Genomic DNA, 17,600 nt, shown 5'->3' on the forward strand with positions numbered 1-17,600 from the left:
ACTTCATTTGTAAGTGTGTAAAAGACTGTGTGCTAAAGAAGCAAATATGCGTGTTTCACAACCGGAAACCATGGATGAACAGGGATATCCACTGTTTGCTGAAGCCCAGTCCTGAGGCAGTCAAGTCAAGCGACCCTGATCTATACAAGAAAGCCAGATACAATCTAAGGAGATCCATCAAAGATGCCAAAAGACAGTAACGGACCAAGCTAGATTCCCAGGCTAGCCACACCAACCCCCCTGACTATGGCAAGGCCTGCAAGGCATAACAGGCTACAAGATGAAGGTGGGTAAGTTCGCCGGCACCAGTGCACCCCTCCCCGATGAGCTCAAAGCATTCTATGCCCATTTTGAGTAAGAGGTCAGCAAGAGCACACCCTCCACCCCGGAAGCCTCGGACGAACTTACATCTGAGGTCACCATTTCAGACGTCAGAGCAGCCTTCTCGAAGGTCAACCAATGGAAAGTGACTGGCCCGGATGGGGTACCCGGATATGCACTCAGACCCTGCACGGACCAGCTGGTGGGGGTATTTGCAAACATCTTCAACCTTTGCTTTACAACAATCTATCTGCTTCAAGAAGGCAACCATCATCCTAGTACCAAAGAAAAGCCAGGCAGCGTGTCTTAATGACTCGTCTCATGGCTCTGACATCCATCATTATGTCAGTGTTACGGGTAATGTATTAGCATGGATAGAGGATTGGTTAACTAACAGAAAGCAAAGAGTTGGGGTAAATGGGTGTTTTTCTGGTTGGCGATCAGTGACTAGTGGTGTGCCTCAGGGATCAGTGTTGGGAACGCAATTGTTTACGATTTACATCGATGATTTGGAGTTGGGGACCAAGTGTAGTGTGTCAAAATTCGCAGATGACATTAAGATGGGTGGAAGAGCAAAGTGTGCAGAGAACGCTGAAAGTCTGCAAAGGGATATAGATAATCTAAGTGAGTGGGCGAGTGTCTGGCAGATGGGGTACAATGTTGGTAAATGTGAGGTCATCCATTTTGGTAGGAATAACAGCAAAATGGACTATTATTTAAATGGTAAAAAATTGCAGCATGCTGCTGTGCAGAGGGACCTGGGTGTCCTTGTGCATGAATCACAAAAAGTTGGTTTGCAGGTACAGCAGGTAATTAAGAAGGCAAATGGAATTTTGTCGTTCATTGCTAGAGGGATGGAGTTTAAAAACAGCGAGATTATGTTGCAGCTGTATAAGGTGCTGGTGAGGCCACACCTGGAGTACTGTGTACAGTTTTGGACTCGTTACTTGAGAAAGGATATACTGGCACTGGAGGGGGTGCAGAGGAGGTTCACTAGGTTGATTCCGGAGTTGAGAGGGTTGGCTTATGAGGACGGACTGAGCAGACTGGGGCTATACTCATTGGAATTCAGAAGAATGAGGGGAGATCTTATAGAAACATATCAGATTATGAAGGGAATAGATAAGGTAGAAGCAGGTGAAACTAGAACTAGGGGGCATGGCCTCAAAATAAGGGGGAGCAGATTTAGGACTGAGTTGAGGAGGAACCTCTTCACACACAGGTTTGTGAATCTGTGGAATTCCCTGCCCAGTGAAGCAGTTGAGGCTACCTCATTGAATGTTTTTAAGGCAAGGATAGATACATTTTTGAACAGTAAAGGAATTAAGGGTTATGGTGAGCGGGTGGGTAAGTGGAGCTGAGTCCACAAAAAGATCAGCCATGATCTTATTGAATGGTGGAGCAGGCTCGAGGGCCAGATGGCCGACTCCTCCTAGTTCTTATGTTCTTGTGAAGTGCTTCGCAAGGTTAGTCATGGCACGAATCAGATTGCTTGGATCCACTACAGTTTGCCTACTGCAGCAAAAGGTCCACAGTAGACGCCATCTCCCTGGCATTGCACTCAACCCTGGAACAGCTAGATAACAAAGACATCTATGTCAGACTCCTATTTATTAATTTATAGCTCGGCCTTCAATACCGTTATTACTACGAAACCCATCTCCAAAGTCCTTGGCCAGGGGCTCTGCTCCTCCTGCGACTGGATCCTGTACTTCTGAATCCACTTTTAGGCATTCGGTCAACATCCCACAGATGGTAGCTTTGCACCATTGGCTCTCAGCCAAGCATATACACCAAATGTCTGGACCTGCGGTTGCTCTCGTACTGAGCAGGATTACTATTGCAACATTTTTATCATTAGTAAGGGTAGGCAACAGCACCATCTCCATGATCATCCTCAACATCGGTGCCCCACAAAGTTGTGTCTTCAGCTCCCTACTATACCCCTTATACACCTGTGACTGTGGCCAAACTCCCCTCCAATTCGATTTTCAAGTTTGCTGATGACACCTCCATTGTGGATCGGATCTCAAACAATGACGAGACGGAGCTCAGGAGTGAGATAGAGAATCTGGTTAACTGGTGTGGCAACAATAATCTCTCACTGTCAACAAAATGAAGGAGATAGTTATCGACTTCAGGAAGCGTATTGGAGAACATGCCTCTGTCTAGATCAATGGGGACGAAGTAGAAATGCTCGAGAGCTTCAAGTTTTTAGGTGTCCAGATCACCAAACCACCCCTCCCTGCTCCCCCCACGCCGACACTATTTAAGAAATCCTTTTACTTTCTCAGGAGGCTAAGGAAATTTGGCATGTCCGCGACGGCTCAGCAACTTTTACAGATGCACCATAGAAAGCATTCTTTCTGGTTGTCCCAGAGCTTGGATCTCCTGCTGTGCCCAAGACCACAAGAAACTACGAAGGGTTGTGAATGAAACAGAGTCCATCACTCAAACCAGCCTCCCATCCACTGACTGTCTATATTTTCCGCTGCCTCTGAAAAGCAGCCAGCATAATCAAGGATCCCACGCACCCTGGGCATACTCTCTTCCTCCACCTTCCGTCAGGAAAAAGATACCAAAGTCTGAGGACACGTGCCAACCAACTCAAGAACAGCTTCTTCCCTGCTGCCATCAGACTTTTGAATGGACATACCTTGCGTTAAGCTGATTTTGCTTTACCCTCGCGATGACTGTAACACTACATTCTGCACTCCTTTTTTCCTCTGGGTGGTATGCTTTGTCTGTATAGCACACAAAAATAAACATTATTTTCACTGTATACTAATACATGTGGCAATAAATCAAATCAAAATATTTTGCTATATGGTTTAGTGTCAAATGTTGTTTGCTTCTTTTGTAGCAACTTGGGGTGTATCACTATGTTAAGGTTGCTAAATAAATTAAAGTTGTTGCTTATTCCTAGTTTGTTTGTTCAAGCCCGTGTTATTTAACTACTATTTGGAAACCAAGTCATAGAGATTACATGGCCTATGCTGGATAGATGATCCAGTGCTTAGTTTCCAACTCGTACAAATGAATTTTACAAATGTAATTTTTTAATATCCTGTCTTTCTTGTGTAGGGCTGGATGATTGCTTGCAATGCTATGTTCACAACTTTGAGCGAGAGAAGATAAATGGTGAGCAGCTTCTACAGATTACACATCAGGATCTTGAAGAATTAGGAGTAAATCGTATTGGTCACCAAGAGCTAATCCTCGAGGCTGTAGATCTGCTTTGTGCTTTGGTAAGTTTTTAAACAATTAAGAAAATTGAATTCGAGGAACTAAAATGGCTATGCTGTATGCTCCAATGTCAGCATTTCCCAAAAAAATGAACAAAATTCAAAACTCCAAAGGAATTTGTGGCCTAATTAGGACTTCTTGAACCAACTTGTGAATTTTATAGGTAGAAGATGGAAGGTTGTTAAAATTCACCAGGAGAAACTTGTCACTCAAATTGAACGTTGCTCAATTGTACATTGTTTTAAAAATTGTTTCAGTAGATTGGGGGGGGTGGGGTGGCATTGTGGTTAGCACTGCTGCCTCACAGTACCAGAGTCATGGGTTTCATTCCGACCCTGGATGACTGTGTGGAGTTTGCACGTTCTCCCTGCGTCTGCGTGGGTTTCCTTCGGGTGCTCCGGTTTCCTCCCACAGTCAAAAGCTGTACAAGTTAGGTGGATTGGCGATGCTGAATTGTCCCTAAGTGCCCAAAGATAGTTTGGGGAATTCGCCGGATAAATATGTGGGGTTATGGGAATGGAGTGGGCCTGGATAAGATGTTCTGCCGGAGAGTCGGTGCAGATTTGATGGGCCGAATGGCCTCCTGCACTGTAGGGTTTCAGTGATAATGAAAAATATTGAAGTCTGTTCAATAAACGTTTGGCTGGGTGAACATAAAATAAATAGATTTCTCATTTCAATTTCCAGACTGGAGCAGCATGGTCCGGAAGAGAAGTCCCAGTTATCTTCCAATGTCATTTTGAAATGTTTACTGCCCCCACTATTCCTAAACTTCCTTTGTTTGGAGTCTGCCCTTGTAGATTGAAGAAAACATGGTAGAAGGAAAGGATATTTATTTCCAATCTCCAGTGTTACCACTGTACTTCACTCTGTCATCATTCCTCCTACTTTGTTTATCAGTGACCGAGAGACTAGAAAAATATTCATCTTGTAATATGAACTGTAGGCAGTTAAATGAGTTATCTGCTTAGTTTAAAAAATGATCTATTTTGCTCTTGAGACTAACCGTGTCATTTTTTAGTGTGTTATTGGTTTATCCATATATTTGATTAAAAATCCATGACTTCAACGAGGTAAGATTGTTGGGTTTTTTTTTCTGCTTGTGGAGGCCCATGTCGGATGATCTGGCTGGGAAAGCTTTGCTGTAATAACTTCTCCAGAGGAACTGTTGCATGCCAGAAAGACTGGACAGACTGTGTCCTTTACATAAGAAAGGGCTGTGGGGAAACCTGAGAGAGGTCTTTAAATTTTGGAGAGGTTTAGAGAGCTACTGAAACAATTTTTAAAACAATGAACAATTGAGCAACGTTCAATTTGAGTGACAAGTTTCTCTTGGTGAATTTTACCAATCTTCTACCTATAAAATTCACAAGTTGGTTCAAGAAGTCCTAATTAGGCCAAAAATTCCTTTGGAGTTTTGAATTTTGTTCATTTTTTTTTGGGAAATGCTGACATTGGAGCATACAGCATAGCCATTTTAGTTCCTTTGATTCAATTTTAATGTAAATAAGCTGTTTCCACTTCCAGGGGTCCTAAAACTAGCAGCAGTGACTATAAAATAGGCATTTATACATCTAATAAGGAATTCAGGAGAAAGAGTAGTGAGAATGTGGAATTTGCTACCGTAGGGAGTAGTTGAGATGAATAGCATTTGCTCGAATGGGCAGCATGTTGGCACAGTGGTTCGCACTGCTGTCTCACAGCGCCAGAGACTCGGCTTCAATTCTAGCTTTGGGTGACTGCCTGAGTGGAGTTTGCACATTCTCCTAGTGTCTACGTGGGTTTCCTCCGGGTGCCCAAGTTTCCTCCCACAGTCTAAAGATGTGTAGGTTAGGTGGATTAGCTATGGTAAATGCGCAGGACTACAGGGATAGGACAGAGGGGATGGTGTGGGTGGTGGCCCTTTCGGAGAGTCAGTGAAGATTCGATGGACCAGATGGCCTCATCCTGCATTGTAGGGATTCTATGGATCTAGTAGAAGAGGAAAAAACATAATAGGAAATTAAGTTAGGGTGAGATAGGTAACGTGGAAGGAAGGAAGTGTGAAGCATAAAGACTATTCTTGCTGATGAATGGCCAAGTTCAGTGCTGTAATATTCTACACTTGTGAACCTACTGTAACATGCCCAAGCTCGGAATTGAAAGTAATTCACATTTCAACTTGTTAAAACACCAGCATTTGTGATGGACTTTGGGGGACAGGAAGAGGAAGGGGTAAGAGACGATAACCTCTAGATTTTTCTGGTGAATTGGGGAAGTCCTTCAGGAAAGTCACAGTTGCATAGAAGGATTTATTTGGTGTGTTACTGTTTCATTAATGCTCTTTATTTGAATGAAAGAATGAATGCCATTGCCTCTTTGTTAGATTCCCCCATTCAACCTGTTCAGTTTCATTCTGGTGAATAGAATCATCGGCTTTCGTGAGAAAAGGATGTAACTGGTCAGTGCTTGGGTGCCTGTGGGAAGAAGGAGGTTTATTTGGGGTGTGAGAGATACACAGGAATCTTCGTAGAAAGCTTGCATTACTGCAAGCAAGCTTCAAATGAAGTGTGATTTGGAAGTATCTGTCACAGGCTTCTCTGGCAGCCAGATCTGTGGCTGCAGGACCCATGGCTCATCAGGCTGTTCCTCCTGGATAGAGGATGTAGGTACCCTTCATCTCCCTTTTGCACCAATCCTCTCTGCATTGCCCTATTGTGATGGGGCATTGGAGACCCTTCCTGGGGCACATGGAAAGGCATCTCCAGACCTATCAAGACTGTGACACCACAGCTTGAGCTAGCCAGTGGCATGATCTGTTGTTCGTGTTGGGGTGACTTGACTCTTTTGTACCTCTTCTGTGCTTCTGTTCAAGGATTCCTCATTGGGGCGAGGAGCCTAGTTCTTACTGGCTATCCTTTGTCACCCAGGAACCAATGAATAAGTCTGTTTGGTGGAAAAAAGCACGTATAGTGACTGCTGAAGGACACAACAGTCACATTAGCTCCCTGGTTACTTGTCGTAAACTCATGTATGACCTTGTAGTGGTCATGGATCACAATAGAGAAGTGGAAGCCTTTGGGCGGCACGGTGGCACAGTGGTTAGCACTGCTTCCTCTCAGCGCCAGGGACCTGGGTTCAATTCCGGCCCCAGGTGACTGTGGAGTTTGCACCTTCTCCCTGTATCTGCATGGGTTTCCTTCGGATGTTCTGGTTTCCTCCCACAGTCCAAAGATGTAGGGGTTTGGTTGATTGACCATGCAAAATTGATCCTGAGTGTCAGGGGGATTAGGAGGGGTGGTGTTACAAGGATAGGGGCAAGGTGGGATTGTCGTCAGTACAGGTTCAATGGGCCGAATGGTCTCCTCCTGCACTGTAGGGATTCTATGATTTCATGAATGAACAAAGATATATGGCTGATCAGGCAAGAAGTTAAAATTGGGATGAGTGGATTCCAAGACACTTTCTCGTACAGACAAAGCTGCTGTTCCCAAAGAAATTAATTCATTCAGGCTGAAAGAATGATTTGAGTCAGCGTTAGCCTTTCATAATGGCTATCAATTTCCACCTTTTATACTGTTCAGGTCAGTTTCAATCAAGCAATGACTTTCTACTGTGCACTGGCTTCTACTTGTCAAGATGCATAAATAGCAGGGAAGCCATGCACTCACTGGGAAAGTCAGAATGTTGGATTAAAGAAGCTCTTAATTGCTTTTTTAATTGCCTTTTATTGGTTTCCCCGCCAAATCCCACGGTTTCATGCTGGTTTCAGGATCTTCCTAGGCATTATATTTTAGGTGAATGAGCTCCTTGCATCCAAAGGGAAACCGTTCATTTCTTTGGCTGCATGTGGAACTGTAGAAGTTTACAACATAGGTCATTCTGTCTATTATGCATGTGACAGCTCATGGCTAAAGTTATCTAAAAGTAACCCCACTACTTTCTGTGCTCCCCTTAAACTTGTATCTTACCCTGTTTATCCAGTTTTGCCTTTGAAAGATGCAGTCATGTCTGCCCCAATGATTCTGTGTGGCACTGTATCGTGTGCTCCAGCTATTTTAAAAAAAATAGTTCTCCTAACATCTCTATTTCTAATGTTTAAATTATCAATCAGTCAGCACTGAATCCCCAGTCTGAAGAAATAGTCCTTCTCTCACACACATTCGCGACATGTAGGACACTTTTTTTTCCAAATAATAGCTCTTGAATCTCCTCCTAGCTCCAATGGAGTGACTCCTCATATCTCGAGTCTTTGCTCAAACTTGGGTTACCCCACCTTGGTGTCATCCTTGTTGGCTTTCAAGTTCTTTCACAGAATTGCACACCATACATAGAAACTAGAAGAAGGAGTAGGCTATTGGTCGTTCGAGCCTTTCCGCCATTCATTTTGATCATGGCTGATCATCGAATTCAATTTCCTGATTTCTCTCTCTCTCTCTCTCTCTCTCTCTCTCTCCCTCTTCTCCCCCCACCCCCCGCAAATATTCCTTGATCCCTTTAGCACTTCGAGCTATATCTAATTTCTTCTTGAAATCACACAACGTTTTGGCCTCAACTACATTCTGTGGTAGTGAATTCCACACATTCACCACTCTCTGGGTGAAGAAATTTCTCCTCACCTCAGTTCTAAAAGGTTTACTCCTTATCTTCAAACTATGACTCCTAGTTCTGGACTCCCCCACCATTGGGAATATTCTTTCTAAATAAACCCTATCTAACCCTGTTAGAATTTTATAAGCTTTATGAGATCCCCTCTCACTCTTCTAAACTCCAGTGAATGTAATCCTAACCGACTTAGTGTCTCCTCATCTGACAGACCTGCCATCCCAGGAATCAGCTTGGTAAACCTTCACTGTACTCCCTCAGATAAGGATACCAAAACTGCACACAATATTTCAGATATGATTTGAATGAGAATATAGGGGGCATGGTTAGTATGTTTGCAGATGACACCAAGATTGGTGGCATGGTGGACAGTGAGGAAGGTTATCTCCAATTGCAGTGGGATCTTGATCAATTGGGCCAGTGGGCTGACGAATGGCAGATAGAGTTTAATTTAGACAAATGTGAGGTAATGCATTTTGGTAGATTGAATCAGGGCAGGACTTACTCAGTGGTAGGGTGTTGGGGAGAGTTACAGAACAAAGAGATCTAGGGGTACATGTTTCATAGCTCCTTGAAAGTGGAGTCACAGGTGGACAGAGTGGTGAAGAAGGCATTCGGCATGCTTCGTTTCATTGGTCAGAACATTGAATACAGGAGTTGGGACGTCTTGTTGAAGTTGTACAAGACATTGGTAAGGCCACACTTGGAATACTGTGTACAGTTCTGGTCACCCTATGATAGAAAGGATATTATTAAACTAGAAAGTGTGCAGAAAAGATTTACTAGAATGCTACCGGGACTTGATGAATTGAGTTATAAGGAGAGGCTGGATAGACTGGGACTTTTTTCTCTGGAGCGTAGGAGGCTGAGGGGTGACCTTATAGGGGTCTATAAAATAATGAGGAGCATAGACAAGGTAGATAGTCAATATATTTTCCCAAAGGTAGGGGAGTCTAAAACCAGAGGGCATAGGTTTAAGGGGAGAGATACAAAAGGGTCTCGAGGGGCAATTTTTTCAGAGGGTGGTGAGTGTCTGGAACAAGCTGCCAGAGGTAGTAGTAGAGGCGGGTACAATTTTATCTTTTAAAAAGCATTTAGATAGTTACATGGGTACGATGGGTATAGAGGGATATGGGCCAAATGCGGGCAATTGGGATTAGTTTTGGGGTTTAAAAAAAAAAAAAAATTAAGGGCAGCAAGGACAAGTTGGGCCGAAGGGCTTGTTTCCATGCTGTAAACCTCTATGACTCTAGATGTCATCTCACCAACACCTATACAATTGCAGCAAAACATCCCTATTCCTATATTCAGATCCTCTTGCGATGGAGGCTAACATACCATTTGCCACCTTTACCACCTGCTGTATCTGTGCACTTACTTTCAGTGACTGATGCACAAGGAGACCAAACTCTCGCTGAGTGTCCACCTCTCTCAATTTACACCCATTCAAGTAACAATCTACTTTCCTATTATTGCCAACAAATTCGATAACCTCATTTATCCACATTATACTGCATCTATCATGAAGGTGTCCACACTCAGCCTGTCCAAATCACACTGAAGCATCTCTGCATCCTCACAGCTCCCCCTCCCACTTAATTTTGTCTCATCTGCAAATTTGGAGATCATACATTCCCTCTTCTAAATCATCAATAAATAATGTGAACAGTTGGGATCCTAGCACGGATCCCTTTGGAACCCCACTAGTCACTGACTGCCAATCAAAAAAAGGCCCATTTATGCCAATTCGTAGCTTCCTATCTGCTAACCAGCTTTCTATCCCTCTCAAGACATTACCTGCAATCCCATGTGCTTTAAGTTTACATAATAGTCTGTTAGGTGAGATTTTGTCGAAAACCGCATCCAATGGTTCTCCTCGGTCAACTCTACTAGTTACATCCTCAAAACAAATTCCAATAGATTTGTCAAGCATGATTTTCCTTCTGTAAATCCATGCTGACTTTCTGATCATACCACTGCCTTCCAAATGCTGAGTTATGAAATCCTTGATAATGGACTGACGTTAGGCTCACTGGTCTATGGTTCCCTATTTTCTCTCTACCTCCCTTCTTGAATAACGGATTTGCTTTAGCTACCCTCCAATCTGTAGGAACCAATCCAGTGTCCAAAGAATTTTGGAAAATAACGACCAATGGATCTACTATTTCCAGAGCCACTACCTTAAGTACACTGGGATGAAGATTAGCAGAACTAGAGATTTATCCACCTTCAATCTCATCAATTTCCCCAAAACCATTTCTCTACTAACGCTGATTTCCTTCAGCTCCTCACTGAAACATGTTTCTCTCAGCACTTCTGATACATTATTCATGCCTTCCTTGGTGAAGACTGAAGCAAAGTACAAATCTAGTTCCCCATTGTGAATTCTCACGTTTCTGACTGTAAGGGGCCTACATTCAGTTCTGTCAATCTTTTTCTCTTTACATATCTATAGACACTTTTACAGTCAGTTTTTATGTTCCCTGCCAGCTTACTTTATTTTTCCCTTCTTCATCAATCCCTTTGTCCTCCTTTGCTGAATTTTAAATTGCTCCCCATCCTCAAGCCTATTGCTTTTTCTTGCCAATTTGTATGCTTCTTCCTTGAATCTGATACTATCTCTAATTTCCCATGTAAGCCATGGTTTGGCCACAGTTCCCTTACCACTCTTGTGCCAAACAGGAATAAAGAACTTCTGGAGTTCACCTATTCGTTCTTTGAATGCCTGCCGTTGCCTGTCCACAGTCTTTCCTTTCAGTAATGTTTCCCAGTCCATCATGGCCAATTCATGCCTCATACCATCATAGTTACCTTTACTGAGATTCAGGACCCTGGTCTCAGAATCAACTACGTCACTATCCACCTTGACACAAAATTCTACCATATTATGGTCACTCATCCCCAGGGTTTTCTCACAATTAGATTGCCAACTAATCCTTTCTCATTGCACGGCACCCAGTCCAAGATGGGCTGCTCTCTTGTTGGTTCCTCAACGTATTGCTCCAGAAAACCATCCTGTATGCACTCCAGGAATTCCTCCTCTATTGTACTGTGACTAATTTGACTCTCCCGATCTATATGCTGATTAAAGTCGCCCATAATCACAGATGTTCCTTTAACACCTGCATCTCTGATTTCCTGTCTAATGCTATTCCCAACATTACCACTAGTTTGGTGGTCTGTATACCACCCCCACCAATGTTTTTTACCCATTGTTGCTTCTTAACTCGACCCATGCAGAGGCCGCATCATCTATGCTAATGTCTTTCCTCATATCATATCAATATCATCTTTCATCAACAATGCTACTCCACCACCTTTTCCTTTCCATCTGTCCTTCCTAATACCTAAATAGTCCTCAATGTTTAGTTCCCATCCTTGGTCATCTTGGAGCCACATCTCCATAATGCCAAATATATCATACTCTTTTATATCTATCTGTGCAACTAATTCATCCATTTTGTTTTGAATGCTCCGAGCATTCAGGTACAAAATCTTAAGGTGGACACTTTTAACATTCCTTTTCCCTTTGCTATTTTCTTACTCGGTCCTTATCTTACTCTGGGCCTTGATCTCTCTGCCCCTCACTTTTCTTATTCTACATCCTGTCTTTTCCTCTTGTTCTTAATTCCCCCGCTCTGAATCCTTACAAAGTTTCCCATCCCCCGCCATATTAGTTTAAACCCTCCCCAACCATTGTAGCAAGTACCCCCCAAGGACATCAGTCCCATTTCTGCCCAGGTGTAACCTGTCCAGTTTGTATAGATCCCACCTCCTCCAGAACCTATCCCAATGCCCTTGGAATCTGAAACCCTCCCCCTGACACTATCTTTTCAGACACATATTAATCCTATGTATTGTGCTGTTTCTACTCTGACTAGCATGTGGCATAGGTAGTAATCCTGAGATCACTCACTACCCTGTGAGGTCCTACTTTTCAGCTTGCTTCCTAGCTCCCTATATTCAGCTTTCAGGACCTCATCCTTTTTTTTTTAAACCTATGTTGTTTGTACAAACATACTACAACCACTGGCTGTTCACCCTCCCCCTTCAGAATGTCCTGCAGCTGCTCCAAGACATCCTTGACGTCAGCACCAGGGAGGCAACATACTATCCTGGAGTCTCATTTGTGGCCACAGAAACGCGTATCTATTCCCCTTACAATTGAATCCCTATAATGATTGCATTCCCACATTTTTTACTCCTCCCCCCTGCAGCAGAACCAACTGTGGTGCGATGGATTTGGCTGTTGCTGTTTTCCCCTGAAAGGCCATTTCCTTCAACAGTATCCAAAATGGTATATCTGTTTGGCAAGGGAATAGCCACAGGAGATTCCTGCACTGTCTGCCTAGCTGTCTTGCTCTGTTTGGTGGTCACCCATTCCCTTTCTGCCTGTGAAGTATGAGCCTGTGGTGTGACCACCCCTCTAATATGTGCTATCCACAATACTTTCTCCACCTCACGGATGCTCACAATGTCCTCAGCCTCTGCTCCAGCTCCGAAACGCGGGCTTCCAGGAGCTGCAGCTGGAGACACTTCCTGCACACATGCTGGCCCTGGGCACTGGAAACATTCCTGGCCTCCCACATGGAGCACGAAGAGCAGACCCTGGCTTGGAGCTCTCCTGTCATGTCTTACTCCTTTAAATTAAACTTTTGAAGGATTGTATCCAATTCTCTAAGGCTCTTCTTGCCTGCTCCGCGTTACTACGAAATATAATTTGTAAAAACTATAAGCCACAGAAATTACCGCTGAGACTACAAGTGATAAAATTATTAAATACTTACCTGACCTTTCTACTTGCCAATCAATTCTTTCTCTGTGCCCTCTACTGCTGCAGCAGGGCAAGACCACACCTTGCTTGTCCTCCCCTCAGTGTCTATTTATTAAACTATTGCTTAACCAATATTTCATAGAAATTTCTCATTACTACTTGTACTTCTTCTTATTTATCTGTTCAGTGATGCAATCCTTTTTGCTTTGTAGTCATATATTTTGTACTGTTCCCATCTCGTTTAAAAATATCCCACTTGTATTTATTTTGTACCCAACCATTTTCCTTTTGTAAAGATGAACTGTAATGGTATTGTGTGCTTTCATTTAACAAAATGACATACACCCTTGTAAACTAGTTATTTTGGACCTAGTTAATTATAGTTCTGAGTTCAAGTGGTTAAATTATTGACTTTGGAGGATTGTAAGTAGCTGTCCCCTCTGCATGAGTAAGTGCAGACATAATATTTGAGAGATTCCAATGATTGACTTTGTACTGGTGTATGCAACCTTTCAAAGTAACCAGGGGTTTCCCAAAAGTTTGAAACTGCCACTAACTTAGTTCAAGAACACCGACTGAACTGCAGACTTCATTGTGCCTGAGCTCTTCTGTTCAGCCATTTCCTGAATTTCCAACAAGTTCATTGCCTTGCTGAGGGAGAGCTGCATTGTCTGAGTTGCCGTCTTTTGAATGAGACATTAAACCAAGGTGCCAACTGCATCATCAATTGGCATCCCCCTCCCCCTCCAGCTAAAGCTAGGAACATTTTCCAGCCTTGTTTTAAGTTACCACAAATTTGGTCTTTCCTCTAACAGAGCTTAGATTGGAGTCAGTGCAGATTCAATGGAAATCTCCAATTTGATCATTTTTGAACCTCATGGAGATCTGTTACTTTGCATCTGCCTTTAGAGGAAAAGTCAGCACGTGGTTCCGTAGATCTGTCATCAGCCTAAAACAGTCTAAAAACTGGGCACCTATATAGAATACGGGGATGTCTGCAGATGACCTCATGAAATGGGTCTCCTTTAGTTTGCAGAAACAAGCATGTGCTTTTAGTCTTTCTTTTAGAACTTCAGTGTCTGCATATAGTTTCTGTTGTAGCTCGGTGGTTTTCTCCCATATTTTTCCTTTAATGGGTGTGGTAAATACTGTCAACGGGATTGATTGTGTGTTTTTATTGTGCCAAAAGAGGAAATCAGACTGGTGCTTATTATTTCAGTTAATGGGAAGTCATATTTGCATTTGAAAATCTAATCTGCTGCATTTTAATTTGATGCTTGTTCAAAATTCATTTCACAATTGAAGCTCAATTGTGCGTATAATAAATTGATTTATTAACTTGGAAATTGAATTGGCCTTGACTGGCTTAGCATATTCTACAAACAAAAGGAAAGTTTGCAAATATATAAGATCCAATATGTAACTTTGTGATTTTTGCCACGTGTTTTCCATGTAAACCAGTTACAGAAGATGCAAATTCAAAATGGTTTACTTCAAATAATCAAATCATTTAAATTTTCTGACAAAAATGCCTTTGACCAGCAGTAAACTGGTAACACTTTGGCAACTTAAATCATTGGTAAGCCTCTGAAACTGTTTGTTATAATCTAATACCTATACGTCATATTTGTTATATTGTATCCATAATATCTGGGGGAGATGATATTGTGGGAATGTCACTGGACTAGTAATCCCAGCTAATGCTCTGGGGTCACAGGTTCCGATTCCATCGCTGGTGGAATTTGAATTCTATTAATAAATCTGGAATTAAAAGTTAGTCTCAGTAATGCTGACGATGCAACCATCATCAATTGTGGTAAAAACCCATCTTGTTTACTAATATCCTTTAGGGAAGGAAATCTGCCCACCTTACCTGGCCTGGTCTACGCATGACTCCAGACCCACTGCAATTTGAAATGGCCCGAGCAAGCCACTTGGGCAATTAGGGATGGGCAACAAATGCTGGCCATCCCATGAAAGAATCAATTAAAATAATTTGTTCATTTTTTTAAAATTAAAGGTTAATGTTAGAATAGTTCTAAGAACATGGAATAATTGTTGGCAGGATTTTACAGATATTCAAAGGTCTAGTGATGTAATATCAATGGCTCTTTGCTTTTCTCTTTTGGGATGTAAACAAAAACTCAGGGAACTAATTTGAAGAAAAGGGGAGTTATCCCTGGTATCCTGGCCAATATGTATCCCTCAATCCATGTCTCAAAAACAGATGATCCAGTTATTATCACATTGTTGTTTGTAGGAGTTCACATATTGGCTGGTGCCTCACTGCACTTTTAAACAGCATTTCATTGCCTGTAGAGCATTTTGAGACATGCAGTGGTCATGAGAAGCACACTATAAATGCAAGCTCTTTCTTTCCCCCAGCATTGAATGAGCTTTGTATCTTTACAGATGCTTGGTTTGATTGGTCTTAAATTTAATTCTTTGATTGGGAATATTGAGATTGTGCCATGTGATCTGGTGAAGAATTTCCACAAAATTGCTTCTTGTTGGAGCTTGAACACAAGACTTACTTATCCTTTCTTTACCCATCTATTGAATTATGTACAACATTCCTAATCATTGTACCACCATGTTCCTCTGAAGCAAGGATCGGTCCATTATCAGCAGAAGGTGAAGATAAATATTTAATTGGTTTGAAAGAAACAGAAGGCAAACTGAAATGACACAAAAATGCTGGAAAAACTCAGCATGTTGGGCCAGCATCTGTGGGGAGGAATCGAGTTAGAGTGAACTGGAGAAGGGTCATTGACCTGAAACATTAACTCTCTCCAATGATGCTGCTTGACTGCTGAGCTTTTCCAACAACTTTTTGTTCTTATTTCAGATTGCCAGCATCTACAGTATTTTGCTTTTGTAGTGGTGGGTAAACTGAGTCTGTCCATACATTTCTGGGTGCGGATTTTTTTGTACTAACACATCCAGGAAATGTTCATATGCATTTATTTACTATGCTCTGATGATATGGAATTCACTTTCAAATGTATGAAAAGTAAAATTACCATCAGAGGCCTCAGCTGCATTGCAGAGCTTCTCAAGTGGTAGTGCAAGTTGCGTGAGAATAAGTAGTCTATGTTGGTCACTTCCACCCCGTACTCAACCTGGTAATTGAGGAATTGAGATGAACTCATTTCCTGCCACTCTGTACACACCAGTATATATAAATAAAATTCCTACATTATAACAATACCTGCACTTCAAAAAAAGTATATCATTAACTGTAAGATGCTTTGGGGTGTCCTAAGATTATTTTTAAAAAGCACGAAAAAGAAACATGGAAAATAGGACCAGGAGGAGGCCACTTGGCCCTTTTGAGCCTGCTCCACCATTCAATATGATCATGGCTGATCCTCAAACACCTTACTCCCACACTCACTCCATATCCCTTGACATCAGGTTGTTTATTTTCAAGTCCAGAGGTGCCCTCTGCCACAAGGTTCTGCATTTTAACTTTTCAACGCAGCACATGTACAATGTCCCATCATCACAGGAAAGTCTAACTGCACATTTCAGAATTGTAAATGCGTTTTGTTTTTTCCCAATTACATTGGAGGGATTCAAAGAAGAAATGTACTCCCTGAAGTAACTCTTACCAATTATATACATGAGTCTCTGGCCAAGAACATCTCCCGCAAGTTGGAGGAGGAATACTGCTGGGAATATAATGTTCGATTGTAAAAGGCAGCATTGGAAACTGATGATTTGCAGCAACATAACACTAATGCGGAATGCATGGAGGTTATTCTATTACCTAAAACTTATTCAAGCTGCAACTTAAAGCTGGAATTTAGAATTTGCATTGCCCCTCTAACATTATCTCAAAGTCTGGTCACTCACTTAATGGCATGAAATTGCATACCAAAGGCAGACTGTAGGCCATTTATAAAAACAGTTCAATTAGACAAGATTTTATTTACAAAGCATGACTCTTTATGTAGCTAAATCAAATCTAATTTCATACAAATAAATTATGCTAGTCTAAATCAGTTTGGCGCTAATGTGCAGGTTCAAGATTTCAGGGAGGGAAAAAAAAGGGGGCAAATGTGGTTTGCTAAACATGCAAACATCTTTCATATCTATTAAACAGTTATTTTTTTATTTCAAAAATATACTTTATTCACGAAAAAAAACTCTCCAATAAAACATTGCAAAATGACAGATCCAAAAGTCATAAACAGTGCAAAAAAGAATCATTTTTACAGTACAATACAGTGCTTATTTACAAAACATTACATTTCGTTACATTTCATTTCTTAAAACTATATACATGTGTCAGAGTTTACTGTGTGCCGTTATTTTTCAGGTTGGCACACAGTTACGCAGGCCGAGGGTATTCTGCAGTTACCCGGCCCTCGGTCTGCCTCGGTTGAGACGCTTTACACGGTGGCCTTTCCCCATTGTGCCTTTGCGGCGGCTGTCCCAAGCTTGAGCGCGTCCCTGAGCACGTAGTCCTGGACCTTGGAATGTGCCAGTCTGCAACACTCGGTCGAGGACAATTCTTTCAGCTGGAAGATCAGCAAGTTTCGGGCGGACCAAAGTGCATCCTTCACCGAGTTGATGAGCCTCCAGCAGCAGTTGATATTTGTCTCGGTGTGCGTCCCCAGAAACAGCCCGTAGAGCACAGAGTCCTGCGTCACCGAGCTGCTCGGGACGA

General features: G+C 42.2%; 1 protein-coding gene across 3 annotated transcripts in view; it reads left to right on the forward strand.

Annotated features, from left to right (window-relative positions):
• cnksr3 (cnksr family member 3) overlaps window positions 1–17,600 on the forward strand; it is a 136,364-nt gene that overhangs the window by 38,142 nt on the left and 80,622 nt on the right. For 2 of the 3 annotated variants that reach the window (XM_078229946.1, XM_078229945.1), the window contains exon 2: window positions 3,406–3,569. The exons of the other annotated variant lie outside the window; for it this stretch is intronic. In XM_078229946.1, the coding sequence (XP_078086072.1) occupies window positions 3,406–3,569 (164 nt within the window). The remainder of the gene's footprint in view (window positions 1–3,405; window positions 3,570–17,600) is intronic. 3 annotated transcript variants of the gene reach the window in all.

Source organism: Mustelus asterias, chromosome 15 (genome assembly GCF_964213995.1).
Source record: "Mustelus asterias chromosome 15, sMusAst1.hap1.1, whole genome shotgun sequence".
Classification (NCBI taxonomy): domain Eukaryota; kingdom Metazoa; phylum Chordata; class Chondrichthyes; order Carcharhiniformes; family Triakidae; genus Mustelus; species Mustelus asterias.